The sequence below is a fragment of the Vipera ursinii genome, assembly GCF_947247035.1.
Source record: "Vipera ursinii genome assembly, chromosome: 7".
Classification (NCBI taxonomy): Eukaryota; Metazoa; Chordata; class Lepidosauria; order Squamata; family Viperidae; genus Vipera; species Vipera ursinii.
Genome location: NC_139521.1, coordinates 70050421 through 70073859, shown reverse-complemented (window position 1 = coordinate 70073859; position 23439 = coordinate 70050421). Strand labels below are relative to the sequence as shown.

Genomic DNA, 23439 nt, shown 5'->3' with positions numbered 1-23439 from the left:
TGCCTACAGAGAGGGCTCAGCGTGCCACCTGTGGCACACATGCCATAGGTTCGCCACCACGGGTCTAGTGTCTCTTCTTAAAAACCTCCTTGGATAAAGCACCCACAGCTTCTGAGGGCAAGCTGTTCAACTGGTTTATTGTCCTGACTGTTAGGAAGTTTCTCCTTAATTTCAGGTTGCTTCTCTCCTTGATCGGTTTCCAACCTTTGTTTCTTGTCTTGCCTTCTCGTGCTTTGGAAAATCAGTTGACCGCCCTTTTCTTTGTCTTCTCAGGAGGAGAAAAAAGTGCGTCGCCCTGGGAAATGTTGTGAAGAGTGTGCCCTTTCCAAGGGCAGCTGTGTGCACAATGGCACCCTCAAATACCACAATGACATGTGGAATGATACAGACTGCAACTTCTGTAGCTGTGATGGGGGTCAGGTGGCTTGTCGGAAGGCAAAGTGTGCCAAAGTGGACTGTGCAAAGGTAAGGAAAGGACTCCCATTTCCAAGTTATCTCTATGGTTTGCTTATTCAGAAAGTTTTTAAGTGGCCTTTTTTTAAAAAAAAAAAAATCAAGCTGCTGGAAACATCAGGGCCAGATACTGAAATACGGTAGCTGGTTCTCAGACTGAACAACAGAATAACAGAGTTGGAAGGGATCTTCTAGTGCAGGGGTCCCCAACCCCCGGTCCATTGATCGGTACCGGGCCGCAGCATGCCAGGAACTGGTTTCCAGAAACAAGCAAAGCCCCATCTGTGGGATGCAGGCAGCACACAAAACCACACATATTCTCTGGTCCGTGGAAAAAACCTTCTCCACGGAACTGATTCCTGGTGCCCAAAAGGTTGGGGACGTCTGTTCTAGTCCAATCTTTGCTCAAGCAAGACACTCTATACCTTTCCAGACAAGTCTCTTCTTAAAAGCCTCCAGTGATGGAGCACCCAAATTTCTGAAGGCAAGCCATTCCACTGGTTAATTGTTCTCACTGTTAGGAAATTTCTCCTTAGTTCTAGGTTGCTTCTCTCTTTGATTAGTTTCCATCCGTTGCTTCTTGTCCTGCTCTCAGGTGCTCTGGAGAACAGCCTGGCTCCCTCTTCTTGGTTTGCAGCCCCATAAATATTGGAAGACTCCTAGCATGTCACCTCTAGTCATTATTTTCATTAAACTAGATATACCCAGTTCCTGTAACTGTTATTCATATGTTTTAGCCTCCAGCCCCTCAATCATCTTTGTTGCTCTTCTCTGCATTCTTTCTAGAGACTCAACATCTTTTTTACATCGTGGTGACCAAACCTGGATGGAGGATTCCAAGTGTGGCCTTAGCAAGGCATTGTAAAGTGGTACTGGTACTTTATATGATCTTCATTCTAGATCAGGGCTTTTTAAATTTTTCACCCATTGTACCACTTTTAGGATATGGCAACATCCGAGTACCACCAGTTGCCTAGCAAGGTATACAAATTTAATAAAGTAAGTAAGTAAGTAAGTAAGTAAGGTGTCAAAACCTTGACCAAAAAAAAAAGAAAGAAAAAAAAAAGAAAAGGAAAAAAAGTGATGAAGTACAGGTAGTCCTCGACTTACAACAGCTCGCTTAGTGACTGTTTGCAGTTACAATGGCACTGAAAAAAGTGCCCCCCCAAGCCACAGCCGAGCAAGACACCTGCCTGCCCGCCTGGCGGCGCTCTTCCTCCTGTTTGAGGTTTTCATTGTTGTGAGCATTTCTGTTGAGGATTGGCAGCGGGGGTGGGTGGGTGGGGGTGTTTGTTTGTTTTTTACTACCCCCCCCCCCACTGCTGGGTGGTTGCAGCAGGTTTTGGTCACTTCACATGACCTGGGACACTGTGACCGTCATAAATATGAATCAGTTGCCAAGCATCTGAACGTAAATCACAAGACCCTGGAGATGCTGCAACATTCCAGCTGATCAGGGCATCTTCTGGGCTCAGCAGAAGCGCCGGGATCAGTGCCGAGCTCCAGCTGGAGTCTGGCGCTGATCCTGGCGCTTCCGCTGAACCCTGACAGCTCCGAAGAAGCGCTGATCCTGGCCCTTCCGCTTAGCCCTGACAGCCCTGCAGCTCCAGCCGTCTCTCGCTCAGGTTTGTGTGGTGCTACCACCGGTTCAGCTCATTCCCTTCCCCCGCTACCACTTCTCTAGGATGGTCGCGTACCACCTGCCAGGTGCCAACGTAGCACAGGTGGTACCTGTACCACTGGTTGAAAAGCCCTGTTCTAGATTAATGCAACCTAGGATTGCATTATCTGGATTTTGGAGCAAAGAAGCTGTTCGAAAGAAAATCAAAAACATCCCTGCCCTAATGCACACAAAATCAGTGGCTTCAAATGGGAAAAAAAGTTTCATTGCTAGAATTCTTGTAACTTTACCCTGTTCGTGTCAGGAAATCTAGCTACAGAAGGATGCATGAGAATTGTGCTCAGAAAGATTTACAGCTGCTACAGAGCCTAACAGAGACTCTGTTTTAGCCTCCAGCCCCTCAATTGTCTTTCTTGCTCTTCTCTGCACTCTTTTTAGAGTCTGAACATCTTTTTTTACATTGTGGTGACCAAAATGGGAGGCAGTATTCCAAGTGTGGCCTTACCAGGACGTTGTAAAGTGGTATTAACATTTCACGCGATCTTGAATCTATCCCTCTGTTAATTCTGCCTAGCACTGTGTTGGCTTTTTTGGCAGCTGCAGCACACGGCTGGCTCCTATTTAAGAGATCGTCCACTAGGACACCGAGATCCTTGGTGGCGCAGTGGGCTAATGCCTCCTTAAGTAACACCAGCTGCCTGCAATTAGTGCAGGTTCGAGTCCCACCAGGCTCAAGGTTGACTCAGCCTTCCATCCTTCCGAGGTAGGTAAAATGAGGACCCAGATTGTTGGGGGCAATAAGCTGACTTTGTAATAATGCTGCTTGGGGTGTGTGTGTGAAAGCCCTAATAAGCAGGCATATACATAGAATGAAGGCTACTGCTAAGCTTGTAAGCCGCCCTGAGTCTTCGGAGAAGGGCGGGATATAAATGGAATTAAAATTTAAAAAAAATAATAAAATCCCTTGTTCAGAAGGAGTGTTTTAAGCGTCTGATAAAATCTAGAAGAAGATGACCCCAACTCCCTGAAAACATTAAAGTACCCCACACCTTCCCTGACATCAAGGCACTGCTTTGTAAAAACCTTCTATGATTAACTAATTCCTTCTTCGGGCCGCCTGGGAAAAGCCATTTTCTGTCCGTTTGCTTGAAGTCAAGCAGCCCTCTCAGAGGGTTTCGAACACTGTCCTCTTTCACATGAGAAGAGTAGCTTGTTCAAGAGAGATTGTGACCCTTTTACGAGGCGAGAGAGAGAGATCAGGGCCTCTTTTTGACTTGAGCAAGTGAAGTCAGTTACAGGATGGTCAAATTGGAGACCTGCAATCAATTTAAGTGAACTGGGAGACCCAGGGACTGTCAGGTAAAAGAACAGGCTCCTGTAGCATTTCTTTCTAGGCCATTGGTGGCGAACCTATGGCACGTGTGCCAGAGGTGCCACTCAGAGCCCTCTTTGTGGGCACGCGTGTTGTGTCCCGGAGATGGCAACCATCCCTCTTCAACCAGCTGCCCAAGGTCCCATGTGGCTGGATGCATCCCGGCACAGCTGGTTTCCCTCCCCCCCCCTGTCCCGTCCCTCCTGGCCTCGCATGCTCTCCTCTTCCTGGGCAGGACGCACTGCATTGCCTCCTCAGCTGTCGGCTAGCTGTCCAGAGTGCGCCGGTTGAGGAGCCAGCAAGCTGTGGCTGCTGACGGACACCGTCGGCCCCCGTGCGCTCGCTGGCCTCTGTGGGGGGGGGGCTGATGGTGTCAGGCAATAGCTGCCCTGGCGCCTACCTCACCTCGCCTTGCCCCGCGGCAATTGGCATACCCACCCTGCCTCGCCTCGCTTCACCCCGCAGGACGAGCCTCTGGACAACCGCCCCACCTGGCAGAGACCCACTGGATCTCCTCCAACCCTGCCCGGCCCCCAGAGGCATCCCTCCCCACGAGCGACATCGAGGAGACCACGCCCCACTTTGGCCACACTCACCCAGTCTGCCATGACCACCACAGTCACGCCCACCCAGTGGGCCACGTCCCACCTGGCACCCGGCGGTAAATAAGTGTGCTTTTGGGTTGCAGTTTGGGCACTCGGTCTCTAAAAGGTTCGCCATCACTGTTCTAGGCCTTTCCATTGAGGTGAACCAATGCTTATAGCCTGTATCCAGTTCTGAACACTCCATTATAAAGAGAAAAGATGTTGAGACTTTGTAAAGTGTGCTGAGAAGAGCAAGAAAGATGATTAGGGGACTGGAGGCTAGAACATTATGAAGAATTTAATTTAATTTTAATTCCATTTATATCCCGCCCTTCTCCGAAGACTCAGGGCGGCTTACAAGCTTAGCAGTAGCCTTCATTCTATGTATATGCCTGCTTATTAGGGCTTTCACACAAACCCCAAGCGGCATTATTACAAAGTCAGCTTAATTACCCCCAACAATCTGGGTCCTCATTTTACCTACCTGGGAAGGATGGAAGGCTGAGTCAACCTTGAGCCTGGTGGGATGTGAACCTGCACTAATTGCAGGCAGCTGGTGTTACTTAAGGAGGCATTAGCCCACTGCTCCACCAATGTTTACAGGAACTGGGCATGGCTAGTCTAGTGAAAAGAAGGACTGAGGTGACATGATAGCCGGGTTTCAATATTCGAGGGGCTGCCATAAAGAAGAGGGGGTCAATCTATTTTCCAAAGCACTGAAAGGCAGGACAAGAAGCAACGGATGGAAACTCATCAAGGAGAGAAGCAACCCAGAGATAAGGAGAAATTTCCTGACAGTGAAAGCAATCAGCAAACGGAATGACTTGCCTTCAGAAGTTACACTGGAGGCTTTGAAGAAGAGACTGAACAAGGACTTGTCAGAAATGATAACAGGGTTTCCTGCTTGTGCTGGGGGTTGGACTGGATGACCTCCAAAGTCCCTTCCAACTCTTATTATTCTGTTCTCTTCTGTTCTCCTGTCCTAACCCTTTGTGGAAGTCTGGATTGTGTAAGATGAGGAATTGAGGAAATCTTAGAAACGAGTTAATCTATGAAGATGGGTATGGCAAAATGAGACCTTGTAAGGCTAAGACTCTAGTCCCTAACTCAGATTCTGTAGCATAACTTCCAAACTGCATAGCACGGGCCAGAGAAGTGGGAGGTACAGACATTTTGTTTTTTTAAAAAAAATTAAATTAAAAAAAATTGCTGTGCGGGTTACTGTTACTTCTAATTAGACCCGGATTCTTATCAGATCCATGATCTGATGTACACGCTGGAAACAGATCTTGAACCTTTATGGAAGGTTCATGGTGAGGTTGTGTGAATCGAAGATTTAGGTGCTGTAAGTTTAGCACCCTACAGCAGGGGGTCCCCCAACCCCCGGTCCGTGGGCCAGTACTGGGCCGCGGCATGCCAGCAACCGGTCCGCACAAACAAGCAAAGCCCCATCCGTGGGATGCAGGTAGCACACAAAACCACGGCCTCTGCAGTCCATGGAAAAACACTCTCCACGGAACTGGTCCCTGGTGCCCAAAAGGTTGGGGGGCCTCTGCCCTACAGTATTTCATGGAAAGATATTGTCCTGTGCAAAAGAGGCAGAGAAGCAAACCGCAATCTCCAGCAAGATACAATTCAATTTGTGAAACTGGATTCTCCACTTCCTCCCGTGAGTTGACCTAGTGGCATTTCAAGGAGAGTTTGTGTGCAGTCTTTATACAGCCACAATGATACTTATCTTTTTGGAAGGGAACTTCGTGATGGAACGAGGCTGATAAAACAGGCTTTTAAAGGCTGTGTTCCAGGGGGGAAAAAAATGGACCAGCTTCCCCATCTCTTCTCTCGGTGTCATTAAAAAAAAAAAGCTGATTCTAGGTATCTCGTTGTAAATGCTCAATTTCTCTGCAGGGTGAAGAATTATTTCATGTACAAGGCAAGTGCTGCCCTGAATGCATTTCAAGAGGCGGTTCCTGTGTTTACAAAGAATATACCAAAGATGTAAGTAGCTTGCGGACTTAACACATGTAAGAGTTGCCAAGGTAGACGTTGGCTAGAAAAATATTCAGTAACATGGAAGCATGAAGTCCATGTTGATCAGTGGACACCGACATCTTGCAAATGTAGACATTTCCACTACAAGGTTGTAGTTTGTGCAGAAGTAGGTATCTCCTCAACCTCTCAACCTTCAAAGATTTTTGACTTTTTATCAGCTCCAGTCAGCAAGTCCAAAGAAAATTTCAGGCTGAGTATTATGGAAATTTTAATATATCTTAAAGCATTGGATTAAGGGATTTTAATACAAGTCTAAAATACCTCCCATGGTCATTTATTGCATCTTTCTGTCCAAACCCGGACTATCCCACCTGATTGACTATTTATAGGTAGTCCTCGATGTACGACCACAATTGATCCCAAAATTTCCTTGGCTAAGCAAGACACCTGCTAAGTGAGTTTTACCCCATTTCACGACCTTTCTTGCCACAGTTGTTAAGTGAATCACTGTAGCTGCTAAGTGAGCAGCACGGTTGTTAAGTGAATCTGGCTTTCCCCATTGACTTTGCTTGTCAGGAGGTCGCAAAAGGGGATCAGGTGACCCCGGGACATTGCAACCGTCGTAAATATGAGTCAGTTGCCAAGCGTCTGAATTTTGATCGTGTGGACCATGGGGATGCTGCAACGATCATGAGTGTGAAAAGCAGTCATTTTTTCCCCAGTGTCGTCGTAATTTTGAACAGACACTAACCAAATGGTTGTAATTCAAGGACTAGCTGTATTTAATCTTCTCCAAGGCACAGGCAGAGGTCTTAAAGAGATATTTGAAAAGTTTCCTCTCAATTGCTGGTTTGATTGAGTGGGTTTATGCTGCTTAATAATTTTTTTACAGGACTTCTCTTATCTCAGTTAATTTGCTACCTTATAATAGCTTGGAGCCAATGAATAATGATGGTAGCGGCTGCATTTGTACAACTGAATGCCTACGAACGGTGCAGTCGATGCAACCACACACAGGGAATCAATGTTGTCTAAATTATAACATTCCCCCCTGCCTTTCCTTTTCAACTTTTCACAGATGAGGGCAGCTTAGCTATCTGTCACTTGAACGTATGTTTTTAGAATCTGGAGATTTGCAGACAGATGCAATCGTAGGGCTAAGCGTGCCAGTTTCAGCCCTAAGTATGAACCCTCTGTTTTGTGGTGCAATGCTATTTTACAATCCTGTGCTAGCAGCCTGAAGCAGGCAGCTTCTGCTTCTCCAGGAGAGCAAGTAAATAATTTTAACTTGTGGGGCTTACTGGCCTGGGAGAGGCAAACTCACAAATCTACAAAGGTGATTAGTTTCATTCTGTGAAATCTGCTCTCTGCCACCCTGTATTCTGCTGAGTTTCACTTTCAGTTCTTTGCGTGGAGCCCAGAAAAAAAGAAAATATCTTTGAAGTGTAAATGATGCAGATTGAGTGGTCTGAAAATATTGAATTTCCTAACTTGATTGGGGCCTTGTTCTGTGTCCTTGGTTCACATGGTGATGCAAAAAAAAAAAACACCACAAAAGAAAAAAAATGAAAACTGCAAGCTGTGTGCACACAGCATACAGATAGTCCTTAACTTACAACAGTCAAAGTTACAATGGCATTGAAAAAAGTAACTTATGACCATTTTTCACACTTAGGACCTTTGCCGTGTCCCCATGGTCACATGATCAAAATTCAGATGCTTGGCAACTGACTCGTACTTATGACAGTTGCAGTATTTTGGGGCCATTTTGCGACCTCCTGACAAACAAAGTCAGTGGGGGAAGCCAGGTTCACTTAGCAACCGTGTCGCTAACCTAAGAACTGCGGTGATTCACTGAGCAACCGTGGCCAGAAAAGTCGAAAAATGGGGTAACGCTCACTTAACAAATGTCTCCCTTTGCAGCAGAAAATTGGGAGTCAGTAGCGGTCGTAAATCGAGGACTGCCTGTAGGTAGCCAGGTGTGCCAAGTTGCCTTCTCATAAGAGGCTCTGCTTGTTTCAGATTAACCATGCTTGGCATTTTCTGTGGTTTAGTGTGTTGTGCAAATCCAACCGGCGGGATATAAATGGGAATAAAAAAAATAAAAATAAAACAAACAAACAAAAAAAACGAAGTCCAGTTGCCTCCTGAAAAAGCATCTTTGGGACGTTGGATGGCCAAACTTTTGTGTTCGTATGATTTACTGCCCTTCCCGAAGGAGGTTGGGAGTTTTGTGTTTTGTGAGGCATCGCCAGCCAGAGTTTCCAGTTATTTATCCCTGCTTAAGCCCCACTTAGCTCAGTGAAACTTACTCCCATTAAGGTATGTAATCGGTTGCACAACTGTCTCTCTAACCCAAAGCCCCATAATTATTCTTTCAACGGCTTTCAGGCCTTCTGAAAGTGGATGCTGTAAATTTGTTTACTCGTTGCAGTTCAACTGTTGAAAAAGAACTCTAAACAGAGAGCAAATGTAGTGTGATGGCTTCGGGAATAGGGCTTTTTTGTTTAAACCCCCCCCCCCCACGTTATTTAAATAGTTTATCTGTCAAACTTCATAATAAAGGACCAAGCATGCTGAGGCATGCGTGCGTGCGTGCGCGAGTACAGACACACCCAATCCATAAAAGCAACAGCATACAAATTTTTGAGATAGACTGATGAAATGTGTAATTTCAGATCCAAAATCAGCCAGGACATTGGGCCAGCTGTCATCGCTCAGCCTGATCCACTTTGCAGGGTGGTTGTGAGGATCTTTAAAAAAAAAGATGAAAAAGTGAAGATATACGCTGCTTCTTGCTGCTCAGAAGACTGAATAATAGTTAATTGGATTGGAAAACTGCGATAGATAGATAGATAGATAGATAGATAGATAGATAGATAGATAGATAGATAGAGATAGAGATATAGATTAGATATAGACATAGACATAGACATAGACATAGACATAGACATAGATATAGATATAGATATAGATATAGATATAGATATAGACAGTGCTTTTTTTGTAAAAGGTGCCAGAACTCACACATGTCATACAACCCACCTTGCTTACCCTACAAGGTTCCATCCAAAAAAGGTGCCGGAACTCCGTTCTGGGCGTTCTATGAGAAAAAAAGCCCTGGATATAGATATATATCTCAACCCTTATTGTTTTCTCATGCAGAGTGGAGAAAAATGGAAAGAAGGCCTGTGCCGGGAATGCGAGTGTTTGGACTCTAAAGTAATCTGCTATTCTCGGTCTTGTCCAACCTGTCCCCCAGGAAGTGTGCCTGTTGCTGTTCAAAGAGAGTGTTGCCCTCAATGCAAGCCAGGTATTTGCGAAACAATGGTTTGCTCTTCAGATGTCTAGTCTTAACTTGTTTATTCTCTTAACTCAGAAGAGGGTCTTTATGTTTAAAAGCATTTGGTTTTTAAAGCACGGGTGTCCCACCTGACAACTTTTAAGACCCGTGGACTTCAACTCCCAGAATTCCCCAGCCAAGAAAATTAAAGAGACGTATCCGTGAGGATCCCAGAGCTCAAGCTTGACTTCAGGGAGATATAATCCACTTCTTGGGATGGAATGGAAAGATGAAGGAGTGTGTGTGTGTGGGGGGGGAATATTGACAGAGGCACTGTGGCTTCCCAGTGAGAAGGTAGCATATAGAATAGAAGAGAGCTGGAGGGGACCTTGGAGGTCTTCTAGTCCAGCCCCCTGCTCAAGTAAGAGAACCCACACCATCTCAGACAGGTGAATGTCCAGTCTCTTCTTAAAAATCTCTGCTGATGGAGCGCCCACAATTTCTGGGGGTAAGCTACTCCTGTTGTTGAACTTCATTGTCAGGAAGTTTCTTCTTAATTCCAGAGAGGGGTCCAAGACAAGAGGCTGTACAGTCCTGAATTGGATGGTGGGGTGAGAAAAAGGTTCAGAGTAACTGCACCCTGAAATAGGGTACGTCTGTTAGTTTGGAAGGTTATAACTTTAGCCTGGCAAGATTCTGTCTGTTTAAGTGTAAGCAAATACAGAACTGGACTTGAGTGAATCTCCCTGTGTTATCACTGGGGCTTGGGCCTGACACTTCGTTTACTATGTTGTTTCTATAAGTAACGGGTCCTTTGTGCTCTCTGAGCTTGCTTGTTTTCTTGCAGACATCGTGTTATCCAAACTAAGGCGCATCATCAGTGTACTGCTAGGACTAGCGTTGATGATGTTACCTAGTTTGGCTAATGAATCATCTGCAATAAAACAAATCAAGTTCAGAGAGCACCAAGGACCCTTCATTTCAACCCTGAGCTACAAATTATTCTCCTTTATTGGTTATGGAAATAAGCCTTACAGTAATTCTGGCAGGTGATAAGTCAGTTGACTGCAGCTGGAAGCTGAAGATCAAATCAGCTTACCTGCTACAAGTATGTTCTGAGCAGAGGTAACCTTAATTTGAGAGCTCTCCAGTCCAATCTCACTTTTTGTGGTACGCTACAGAAAGCCTGCTTAAGACATGGACTACTTGTACTAGGGCCCCTTCTAAGTGACAGTATGCTCAAGAACAGGGGTCTTCAAACGTGGCCCTTTTACGATTCACGGACTTCAACTCCCAGAATTCCTCAGCCAGGCATGTTGGCTGAGGAATTCTGGGAGTTGAAGTCCGTGAGTCGTAAAAGGGCCGAGTTTGAAGGCCCCCTGCTCAGAATGCAGCCGCGAGAGTTGTGTTGGGAGTTTCCCGACACTCCCATGTTACACCTCTGCTCCGCGAGCTGCATTGGCTTCCAGTTGTCTTCCGGGTGAGATTCAAGGTGTTGGTAATGACCTACAAAGCCCTACATGGCATGGGTCCGGAATACCTTGGGGAGCACCTGCGGCTGGCGTCAACTTCCCTCCGCCCAGTACGCTCCCACAGAGAGGGCCTCCTCAGGGTGCCACCGGTCAAAGAATGCCGACTGGTAGCCCCCAGGGGGAGGGCGTTCTCTGTGGGCGCGCCGGATTTATGGAACCATCTTCCGGTCGAGCTCCGGATGGCGCCTGACCTCCGCTCCTTCTGGCGTGATCTCAAAACCTACCTTTTTGAACAAGCTGGCCTGGCCTGATGGGATGGGGTTGGGTTTTATAAATTTGTTTTAACTTTTTAATGTGTACTAACTTATTCATGGGCATTGTTGTTTAATCGCTTTTAATTTTTGTATCTTGTTTTTTAATATGTATTGCCCTGTTCACCGCCCTGAGTCCTTCGGGAGAAGGGCGGTATACAAATTAAATAAATAAATAAATAAATAAATAAATAAATAAATAAATAAATAAATAAATAAATAAATAAATAAATAAATAAATAAATAAATAAATAAATAAACAAACAAACAAACAAACAAACAAACCTCTTAACTGTATAGCTGTGGATTGTGCAAGTACAAGTAGTCCTCGCTTAACAACAGAACGGAACCGAACAGAATAGAATAGAACAGACTAGAGTAGAATTCATTATTGACCGAGTGTGATTTATTTATTTATTTATTTATTTAGATTTATATACCGCCCTTTCCCGAAGGACTCAGGGCAGTTTACAGGGCATTTAAAAAACAGTCAATACAAACGTTAAAACAAATTAAAAGCGATTAAATAGAACCCTGAGAAAATTAAAACCCAGTTAAAATTAAAATTAAAAATATTCTCAGCCTGGGCCAGAGAGCTCGAAGAGCCAGGTCTTCAGGTCCCGGCGGAATGAACGGAGGTTGGGGGCAGAAGGAATTTGTCTCCGGTGCAGAAGCTCTCAGTGTACAAACAAGCGATAAATCATGATCATAATCATAAGACAATCATCATCAATTTCAACCGGGCTCTGACCTGGTAGAGAAGAGGTTTGCTTGTCTTCTTATTATTTTTTGCCATGTAGCAAAAAGCATCCTTCTACCTGAGCAGGTGAGCCCACCCTGCACTTCCTCACCCCAAATCAAGTCTCGTTTTCATGACAGGCCACTGCCATCCTGATTGCTTGACCTGCAGCCAGGCGTTTGATCACTGTGACGCCTGCCGAGACTCCACCAAGTTTCTTCTGAACGGGCGTTGCGTTGACAGCTGTGGGGCTGGCTTCTATCCAGATGCTGGCCTTTGCGTAGGTAAGATTAGCCTCCAGCTTGCTGTGTGATATTGAAGCTTTTGGCTTTGTAGATGATGCCCAGACATTTCAAAAGATGCCCGTGGCTTCCGAGTGTTAAAGTTGATAAAATTATTCTTTATAAAATGCCCTTTTACTGCTGTCTTTTTCCTCTAATGGAGTTCCCCAAGGCAGGCAGTTCCAAACAATAAACATAGCAATACATGGAGAATATTAAAGCCCAGAATAAAATATTTAAAACAAACAGCATAATCGGGAAAGCGAATCCTCGCAAAAGTCTGATAGAATGGCAACAATAACGGATGGTCTAACTTTGGTTAAATCAAATCAATGTTTATTGCGGTCATAGACCAGTGTGCTGTACCAATCTTCAATATACACTTGGGTTGTCAGCAATAAATTATCTTCTTCTTTTTTTTAACCGTTTCTAATACCTGGGGGTGGTTTGAAATCCCTGATCAGCAACTGCAAAGTTGCATCGTGGATCCCAAAGATCTGACTCAGAGGAAATCAAATCCGACTCAGTTCTTTAACAATTTTGTTTTTCTTTTTTATTATTTCCTTCCCTGCCTCGGGCAGCTTGTAAAGAGATGTGCTCGACTTGTACTAATAAGTTTGGATGTACTTCATGCCAAGCTTTGCTGCATTTGAAGGATGACCAGTGCGTGACGTCATGTGGGAAAGGGTTTTTCCCGGGACCTCTCCAGTGCACAGGTAAGAAATATCTTGTGTTAGGTAATCTGAACGCTACCCATCTCTGAACAGAAACAATGAGGTAAAAGAGAGGTTGAATAACAATGAATGAAATAGCAAGAAAAGATAATGCAAAAGTCCACATGCTTCCTTGTTAAATTCTTAGCATAATACTCAATGTTGGAGCTTCTATATCTGGCTTGGCTTAAAGTGGTTAATAAAACCAGCCTATCCCACCTTTCCCTAAATTCTCTTTAGATAATAGAATAGAATAGAATAGAATAGAATAGAATAGAATAGAATAGAATAGAATAGAATAGAATAGAATAGAATAGAATAGAGTAGGGTAGGGTAGGGTAGGGTAGGGTAGGGTAGGGTAGAATTAAAATAGAATAGAATAGAATAGAATAGAATAGAATAGAATAGAATAGAATAGAATAGAATAGAATAGAATAGAATAGAATAGAATAATATAGATGGAATGGGATGGGATGGGATGGGATAGGATAGGGTGTGATAAGAATAGAACAGAATAGAGTAGAGTAGGGTAGAGTAGAATTAGAATAGAATGGGATGGAATGGAATGGAATAGAATTAGAATAGAATAGAATAGAATAGGATGGGATGGGATAGAATAGGATAGGATGTGATAAGAATGGAATAGAATAGAATAGAATAGGATGGGATGGGATAGAATAGGATAGGATGTGATAAGAATGGAATAGAATAGAATAGAATAGAATAGAATAGAATAGAATAGAATAGAATAGAATAGAATAGAATCGATGGATGAATGGAATGGAGTAGAGTAGAGTAGAACAGAACAGAACAGAACAGAACAAAATAGAATATATGGAATGGGATAGGATAGGATGTGATAAGAATAGAATAGAATAGAATAGAACAGAACAGAACAGAACAGAACAGAACAGAACAGAACAGAACAGAATAGAATAGAATAGAATAGAATAGAATAGAATAGAATGTAGAATTAATGCAATACTTTATCAGCCAAGTGTTAAAGGCACACAAGGAATTTGTCTCTGGTGCATAAGCTCTCAGTGCACATGCAAAACAATAAAGTAATAATAATAATAATATCAAAACAATAATAATCATAGTAACGATACCAATAAGAGAAGGTAGTGGAACAAGTGAGAAGCACAAAAGTAACGCGGCCATACTACGTGGGTAAATATACTGTTCAACAGAGTGATGACACAAGCATAAGACCTTTCTGTGGGTCTCGTTGTTTTGGCATGCAATGCCCTGTAGCTTTCTTTTCATCCTGAGGGGATGAAAAGAAAATTAATTAGTTAATTTAGATGGGGGAAAAAAAGTTAATTAGTACCAAAATGATTTCCATTAAGGGAAAGAACCTTTTGAAAGCCCGGATCGAGTCAGCGCTAGCCTCTTTTAAAATTATTCCAAAGCTATCCAGTGCTACTAAAAACCAGCCATGAGAAAAAGAGAGTGTGGGTGGGTAGGTGTCAAGAGACCCCACCATTCATCATTTCGTTTAGCACCAGCCGTTTTATCAGCCGTGCTAAAAAGATTAGATTTGGTCTCCTTGCATTTGAACAGTGGACTCACCGTGGCCTTTGGCTGGGCTGGCCCGAATTCTTTTGGCTTGAGTTTTCAAAAGATTGCAAAAGCTTGAGCAGAGATAACTCGCTTTCACTGGAGGCTTCTGGCATCCTAGGAATTTCAAATGGGTTTTGGCAAGGGCTGAGGGGAGAAGGGGTAAGATAAAGAAGCCGTGGTTTATGCCTGGACACAACAGGAGTGGAGACAGAAAACAGTGAAAGCTCATGTCAATTTTTTTTCATAATCCCATTTATATCCCGCCCTTCTCCAAAGACTCAGGGCGGCTTGCAATTTAAAGCACAAACCAATGTGCTTAGCAATAGCCTTCATTCTATGTATATGCCTGCTTATTAGGGCTTTCACACACACCCAAGCGGCATTTTTACAAAGTCAGCTTATTGCCCCCAACAATCTGGGTCCTCATTTTACCTACCTCGGAAGGATGGAAGGCTGAGTCAACCTTGAGCCTGGTGGGACTCGAACCTGCACTAATTGCAGGCAGCTGGTGTTACTTAAGGAGGCATTAGCCCACTGCTCCACCAAGGCTCAAGTTTAGATTGGCTCATTTTTAATATTGTGCTCAATACTGTCCCATGTTTGTCAATTCCTTTTTTTAATAATAATTTTATTAAACACTGCAGTTACAGGGATAAAAAAGTAATACAAACTAACCAAATGAATAAAAAAAATAGAAAAGCCAAAAAGGAACAAGAAAAAAGCAAGAAAAATAGAAGAGAAAGAAAAAATATATGAATATATTAAAAAAAAAGAAATATAAAGAAATGATTTCCTCCTTCATCACAAGTATAAATAATTTTAGTAATTTAACACCTTCTTCTAAAATGCAACAAATAATCGCTTCTTCCTATATCCCATCTACAAATAAATCCTTAAGGCCTCATTATTGTTCAGTCCTGATGCCAAAAATCCATTAAGAACTTGTAACTCTTTTAATCTTGATCAAATAAAACAACTTCATATTCCTTTCACTTTTAACAATCTTGATCTTTAATCCTTCAAATATCCTAGGAGTTGATTTTTTAAAAAAAATTTCCTTTGTCCCTTATCAAAAAAAATTTTCCCCCAGAACTTTAACAAGTGTCCTTTTTAAATCCAATAAAGGAAAGTTATCCATATCAATCTCTTAGTTTGTTATTTCTATATCCCTTTAAATTACTAAGACATCAGCCAGCTTCATATGTATATCCAGTGAAGAACTTTTTCTTAAGCCTGTCATTTTTAAAATCCTTTTCAGATCAGCATCAATGGTCTGATAAAACCTGTTCCTCTTCCATAACATATTTTAAAAATAGTCTATCAATAATGCAAACACTCTTAAAATTAATTTCTGGGTCCATTGTTTACAACTATGCTTCAAATATCCTCAGTGTTAAAATATTTTGCTCCATTCTGCATAAGTAAGTAAGTCAAATTCAGCCGTACCAACAGGCTGAAAAATAGCTTTTATCCGTGGGCTGTTAGGCTTTTAAATGGGACATAATCTTATGCCGAATTGACTTGGGAGGCCGGTGTGTGGTGTGGTTGGTTCACATAGTGTGGTGGGATGGAGGGTTTGTTGTCACTGTGTGTTGGGGGGAGAGAGCACGGGGGGAGGCTCAGCTAATCTCAATGTACACATGTTGTACTTTGACAATAAAGGTTTATTTATTTATTTATTTATTTATTTATTTATTTATTTATTTATTTCATGCATCTTTTAATTGTAATCTTCCATTCCTTCTGAATCCCTCTGCGGTCCAAAAAAATATTAAAAATTAAAAACAAAAGCATTTTCCCCACGTGGAAGATTCTTATAATTAATTTCAACCCTTATTTCAAATCAGTCCATTTGTAACTTTCCAGAATCAATCCTCAAGTCATCCCTTTGTTGTTTGTTAAAAAAAATAATAAACCTTAAACTTCTTCTATTAAGGACTGAAGGAAACTCACCTGGTGCTCTCCAAAACTTGTCCAGATTCCCAAATAGCTAAAAAAAACTGTTAGCAAGCAATTGGCAAATGTGGTTAGAAAATGAAAAGCTGACCATGGTTTGAACAAGATGGCTATTGCCTTTCAGAGCTCTAAACCAGAGGTCCCTGACCATTTGGGCACCAGGGACCAGTTACATGGAGAGAGGTTTTTCTGCGGACCGGAGGGGGTGTGGTTTTGTGTGCTGCCTGCATCCTGTGGATGTGGCTTTCCTTGTTTGTGCGGACCGGGGTTTGGGGACCCTTGCTCTAAACCCACCAGAGACCATTGGTCAAGAGTGGAAATCTGGCAGCTACCCCCCCCTTCTTTTTCATCTTGCCATTAGAGTAAGGGGTGAAGGGAAGTGTTGTTTTTGAATGGATTAGTTAGAGAAACGAAACCTCTCCAGTTCTACGGAAGCTTGCTGAGATTTGGCAGTCTGGAAAACTTTCAAGGATTTTCTAGTAGGTGTGAAGAAGATGGCAGACGGTTCCCATAACAAAGAGAATTTGTTTATGTGAGTTACGTGGACATCTGGGGGGGTTAGCTGGGAAAGTCATTGTTATATGCTATGGACTGATGCGTTGGGATTTTAAGAGTTAGTTTTACCTCGCCATAACCATGCCACGTATTCAGTAAACAGTAAGCTTTTCAGAAATGAAAATAATCCTGGACTTTTATTCGGATACTGGAGCTGGAGGTTGACACCACTGTCTTGTGATCTCCTTGTGAGGAGCAACTGTCTGGATCACTCGTGAGTGATCTCAAGTCCCTCCTTGTCCAAAGATGAATTATAAAGAGCTGATTACTCTTCGTTATCTTGTGGCATAGGGAGCCATCTTCAGTTCACCATTTCTTCCTCAGAAATCCCCATACTTGGTCACTTCCAGCGAGTGGTTCTTAGCTACCCTAAATTCAGTTCCATTGTGTTCAGAGGGTTTTTCCACCCATGAAGGGCATTAGGAAAGGCAGCCATAATTCTCAAGCCCTTGGATCACCTTGCAATACAAAAACTAAAACTCGACAGCTTCAACCGCAAGTGTGTTAAAATGGTTGCCCTTACCGTGAAAACTCACCAGTGGAAATGGCGTCACAGAAAGGAGAGCCATACGCCTCTGAAACAGCCACAAGCATTTCATTGTAATGCTAAATTTTGCAATATTGCGATAGTCTGCAGGAGGAAAAGATAGATTTCTGCCTGATTTTTCTGGATTGGCCCAAGTTTGCCAGAGGGTGTTTGTTAAGGGTTCAAGCTTTTTTTTCCCTTTTTCTTTTTTTCTTTGCTTTTGAGTCACTGTTGACTCTTGGTGGCAACCAGGACTAGTCTCTGCAGCACTCTTCCAAGATTTTGGAAGTGGCTTGCCGTTGCATCTTTCCTAGGCTTCAGCAAGAGTGACTGGCCCAAGGTCACCCACCTGGCTTTGCATCTAAAGCAGAACTAGAACTCAGCATCTCTTGTTTTCTAGCCTGATGCTTTAAAAGCATTATACCAAACTGGCTCTCCCATTCTGTTTTTAATAATATGAAATTCCAAGTACAGGTAGTCCTCAATGTACGACCACAATTGAGCCTACAATTTCCGTTGCTAAGCAAGACAGCTGCTCAGTGAATCTTGCCCCACTTTATGACCTGTCTTGGCCCCATTGTTTTTTTTTTTTATTGAAAAGTTTTAAGATACAATTTTCCTTTAAAAAACCCCCCTTCCCCCTCCCTCCTCCCCCCCTACCTCCCCCCCTCCCCCCCTCCCTCCTCCCCCCCTCCCTCCCCCCCTCCCCTCCTCCCCCCCCGACTTCCCAGAGCTAAATACAAGGTATATAAAAAAAGCAAACATAAACAACCATATACTAATAACTATAAATTCTAAAATCCATCACTCTCTAGCTTATATAGGATAAAACAAACCTTAGCAATATTAAATGTATATAAAAAACTAAAATAGAAAAAGAAACACTCTCTAGCTTATATAGGATAAAACAAACCTTAATAATATTAAATATATATTAAAAACAAAGAAAAAGAAAAAAACCCCAAGATAGAAAGAAAAAAAGAAAAAGAAAAAAAGGAAAAAAGAGTTATTCAAATACTACATAATACTTCTTAACCCTATACTTATCCTAAATAGACTCCATCCATTTTGTCCATTACATGATATAACATTCTTACAAATAATCTTTCAAATTAACCAAAATCTTCGCCACCTCAACCAAATCAGAAAACTTTAAAGTCAACTCTTCTGTAATCAGCAGTTCCTCTTCCAGTGCCACATCTATAATTATTCCAAACAAAAAAAAAAAAGATTGCGAACAAAACTTTAACCTCCATTTAAGAATCTTCTGTATATTCCACCAAACTTTAATCCAAAAAACCTCACCCTTTCCACAAAACCACCACATATAAAAATATATTGCGTCTACACCCAAATCTTTTCCCACCTCCCATTACTTGACTATAAATACATTGTAAAAATTCCATAGACTTCTGCAAATCCTGCTATTTTCTCTTTTTAGATCGTTTTGCAGCAGCACGCGTCACCCTCTGTTCTATAGGATCATCCGACGAAGTTGTATCTTGATCTCCTCCAACACCGTTGTCTTCAATCTGACCATCTTCGGCCTCTTGATGCACTCCTTCTCCAGATCCCTTTTCAGCTTCCAGAAGTGTTAATGGCGTTGCTTTTAAAACATTATTGTAGAAATCACGCGCTTGCATCACAGTAACCAGACGGTACCTTTTACCTTCGTGCGTCACCATCAACCCAACTGGGATCTCCCATCTGAACCTTATATCTCGTTGCTTGAGCTCTTGCACAAGAAATGTAAAATCCTTCCTTCTCCTTAAAATCTTTGGAGGAATTTCTTTTAGGACCAAAACTTCTTGATTAGCAATCACAACTTTAGTATCATAAGCAGCTCGTATAACTTCATCTCTAATTTCCCTTTTTGCAAAATATACCACCACATCTCTAGGCAACTTTCTCTGTCTAGCAATCCATGAATTCACACGAAACACTTTATCCATGCCTCCTTTTATTTCAGATGCTGGCTGTTTCAATACTACTTCAAAAGCCTCAGAAATCAGCTGCTTTAGATCTTCCTTAATATTCTCCTTTAAGCCTCTAATTCTAATGGCAAACTGCATCTGGTAATATTGAGCAAGACTCAGTTCCTTATCCATTTTGTCTTCATTCTCCAATACTTTTGCTTCTAATATAGCATTCTTTTGAGTCAAATCTTCTAGCTTTTCCTCCAATTCTTCCACACATCCAGCCACTTTATACACTGAAGACAAGATGTCTACCTTCATCACTCTGAACTTCTGTTCCATCCTCTCCTCCATTCTCTCCTCCAATTTCTCCAATTTCTCCTCCATCTGTGCAAATCTATCATTAATTGATTCCAAAATTACCTGGGTGTGTTTTTCAAGAGCATCTTGTAAGTCCTTTGATGTCAATACATCAGGAGGATGCAACACCTGCAGTAATGATTGTTGCACCGGAGAAGTTCCAGCACTCCGAAGAGTTTTAGGGGGTGGTTTAGCCGCCATCTTTTCCCAATTGTGACGCACTTTCACTTCAGATTTAAAATCCAAAAAAGTCCATCAAGCTGGAGAGTAAAATATAATAATCCTCTTCACCTTTTCCTCTTGTACCGCTCTGCCTGCTCCTTTAATCCATAGTCATTTCTTCAGGCAGGGGTGGTCGCAGACGCCTGGCTCTGCTCCGAGAAGTCAGGAGCAGAGGCGCTGGCCAGCTGGGAGCAGCCCAGGCTACGGGGGAGTTCAATCCTTCAGCCGCCCAAGCTGCAAGCTCAGGCGGCTCCGGAGAACTCGACCCCTACCTGGGGGCTCACCCCCTCCTCTTCTCCCGAGGAGGGGGCTTCAAATTCGCCCGAACAGCTGATCGGCGCTGTTTCGGGCGAAAAAACAACAGCTGAGCCGCGGGCAGCCCGGGAAGGCTGTCTTCGGCGCCGCGCCGCCACCGGAAGTCGCCTTGGCCCCATTGTTGAGTGAATCACTGCAGTTGGTAACTTAGTAACATGGTTGTTAAATGAATCTGGCTTCCCTGTTGACTTTGCTTGTCGGAAGGTCGTAAAATGGGATCACATGACCCCAGGACACTGCAGCCGTGATAAAGATGAGTCAGTTGCCAAGCGTCTGAATTGTAATCAAGCGACCGTGGGGATGCTGCGATGGTCATGCGAAAAACGGTCATAAGTCACTTTTTTCAGTGCTCTTGTAGCTTCGAATGGTTGCTAAATGAAAGGTGGTAAGAGCAGCAAAGATGATCAGGGGACTGGCGGCTAAAACATATAGGGAACGGTTGCTGGAATCGGGGATGTCTAGTTTAATGAAGAGAAGGACGAGGGGGGACATGATAGCAGTGTTCCAATATCTGAGGGGTTGCCCCAAAGAAGAGGGAGCCAAGCTATTCTCCAAAGCGCCCGAAGGCAGGAGAAGAAGCAACGGATGGAAACAGGCCAAGGAGAGAAGCAGCCTAGAACTAAGGAGAAACTTCCTGACAGTGAGAACAATTAGTCAGTGGAATGAGTTGCCTCCAGAAGTTGTGAATGCTCCAACACTGGAAGTTTTTAAGAAGAGACTGGACAGCTATTTATCTGAAATGGTCTAGGGATTTCTGCCTGAGCAGGGCGTTGGACTAGAAGACCTCTAAGATCCCTTCCAAATCTATCCTATCCTATCCTATCCTATCCTATCCTATCCTATCCTATCCTATCCTATCCTATTGTCAAGAATTACCTGTAAAAAAAAGCAGGTGACCTGCATGTAGTTGGGACTTCTGCAATTCTGTGCTGAATAATTCCCTTGCTTCCCTCTCGATTTACAAGTTCTACACTTCTACCTAAACATTTTCAGGTCCATTACCAAATGTTCACCGCAGGAAGAATGAGAAGCGGGCTGTCCATCTGCCAGATCAGTTCCCTTTAGTGTCTCCTTAAAGACTATAATCAGGCGTAGAGGCCGTTAAGGCTGGCTGATTGAGAAGTTACGATTCACAGAGATTCGAGCATCTTTAGGACAGCTGTCGAGCCAAACTGGCCAGGCTTTTCCAGGAATCTCCTTTTCGTTTGGGAAGCTTCCCTTTTAGGAAACATTTCGCTGCCTTTGAAACCGTCACGTCAAGTATCCGCAGCGCTTAGGAAATGAGAACAGCGATTCCATCTGCCGCTTCTGTGGCACTTTGCACGATGCACGAATTAACCTTCAGGATGCAAAGCCAGAGACCAGATGCCAGTTTGGCACTTGCGCGCCGAACTAAAGTAACCTGAAGGGAAATGAAGAACAGGAATAGCATAGGCTAGGCTAGGCTAGGCTAGGCTAGGCTAGGATAGGCTAGGATAGGATAGGATAGGATAGGATAGGATAGGATAGGATAGGATAGGATAGAATAGAATTAGAGAATTATTAGGAATAGAATAGAGTAAGAATAATTAGGAATAGAATAGAGTAAGAATTATTAGGAATAGAATAGAATGAGAATAATTAGGAATAGAATAGAATAGAATAAGAATTATTGGGAATAGACTAAGAATTATTGGGAATAGAATAAGAATTATTGGGAATAGCATAGAATAGAATAGAATTAGAGAATTATTAGGAATAGAATAGAGTAAGAATAATTAGGAATAGAATAGAATGAGAATAATTAGGAATAGAATAGAGTAAGAATGATTAGGAATAGAATAGAATGAGAATAATTAGGAATAGAATAGAACAGAACAACAGAACAGAACAGAATAGAATAAGAATTCTTATGAATAGAATAGAATAAGAATTCTTATGAATAGAATAAGAATTATTGGGAATAGAATAAGAATTATTAGGAATAGCATAGCATAGAATAGAATAGAATAGGATAGAATAGAATAGAATAGAATAGAATAGAGTAAGAATAATTAGGAATAGAATAGAATGAGAATAATTAGGAATAGAATAGAGTAAGAATTATTAGGAATAGAATAGAATGAAAATAATTAAGAATAGAATAGAATAGAACAGAACAGAATAGAATAAGAATGATTATGAATAGAATAGAATAAGAATTATTAGGAATAGAATAAGAATTATTGGGAATAGAATAAGAATTATTAGGAATAGCATAGCATAGAATAGAATAGAATAGAATAGAGTAAGAATAATTAGGAATAGAATAGAATGAGAATAATTAGGAATAGAATAGAACAGAACAGAATAAGAATTATTAGGAATAGAATAGAATAGAGGAGAGAAGAGAAGAGAAGAGAAGAGAAGAGAAGAGAAGAGAAGAGAAGAGAAGAGAAGACTTTATTGCCCAAGTGTGATAGGCCCAGAAGGAATTTGTCTCTGTTCATAAGCTCTTGGTGTTCATGCAAAACAGTGAATTAATCATAATATCAAAATAATCATAATAATTATATCAATAAGAGAAGACAGTGGAACAGATAAGCAGGATAATAGTAGTACGGCCCTACTACATGGGTAAATACTCTTAGACGTAAGACAATGCCTGGGGTATTTATGTGCCTAGCTGAGTGATGACACAATGGAATAAACTCTCTCCATGTCTAGTTCTTCTGTCATGCAGTGCCCTGTAACAAGAGTACCGAGGAGAGGAATTGGAAAGGTTTATGTCCATGTTGTGAGGGGTCTGTAGTTCATATATGTATAGTTCAGTTTGCATATATTAAAAAGAAGGGCTCTTTATTATTATTATTCCATTTATATCCCGCCCTTCTCCGAAGACTCAGGGCGGCTTACAAGCTTAGCAGTAGCCTTCATTCTATGTATATGCCTGCTTATTAGGGCTTTCACACACACCCCAAGCGGCATTATTACAAAGTCAGCTTAATTGCCCCCAACAATCTGGGTCCTCATTTTACCTACCTCAGAAGGATGGAAGGCTGAGTCAACCTTGATGAGGTGGCAAGTAGTCCTCGACTTAACTTACAGTCGGTTGCTTAGCAACTGCTCAAAGTAATGAGGGACCTCCCCAGTGTTACTTATGACCTGGTCTCAAAGTTCTAATGGCCGACACACTTCTCCTGTAGTCACATGAGTGCACGTTGGGCACCTGGCAAACAACCTC

At 42.4% G+C, this 23439-nt stretch overlaps 1 protein-coding gene across 1 annotated transcript in view; it reads left to right on the top strand.

The window, feature by feature from the left end:
- Positions 1–357: 357 nt before the first annotated feature.
- FRAS1 (Fraser extracellular matrix complex subunit 1) overlaps positions 358–23439 on the top strand; it is a 247286-nt gene continuing 224204 nt past the window's right edge. The window contains exons 1-5 of the mRNA XM_083368033.1: positions 358–465; positions 5939–6028; positions 9188–9335; positions 11968–12111; positions 12675–12824. Of these exons, the coding sequence (XP_083224159.1) occupies positions 373–465; positions 5939–6028; positions 9188–9335; positions 11968–12111; positions 12675–12824 (625 nt within the window). The 5' untranslated portion in view covers positions 358–372. The remainder of the gene's footprint in view (positions 466–5938; positions 6029–9187; positions 9336–11967; positions 12112–12674; positions 12825–23439) is intronic.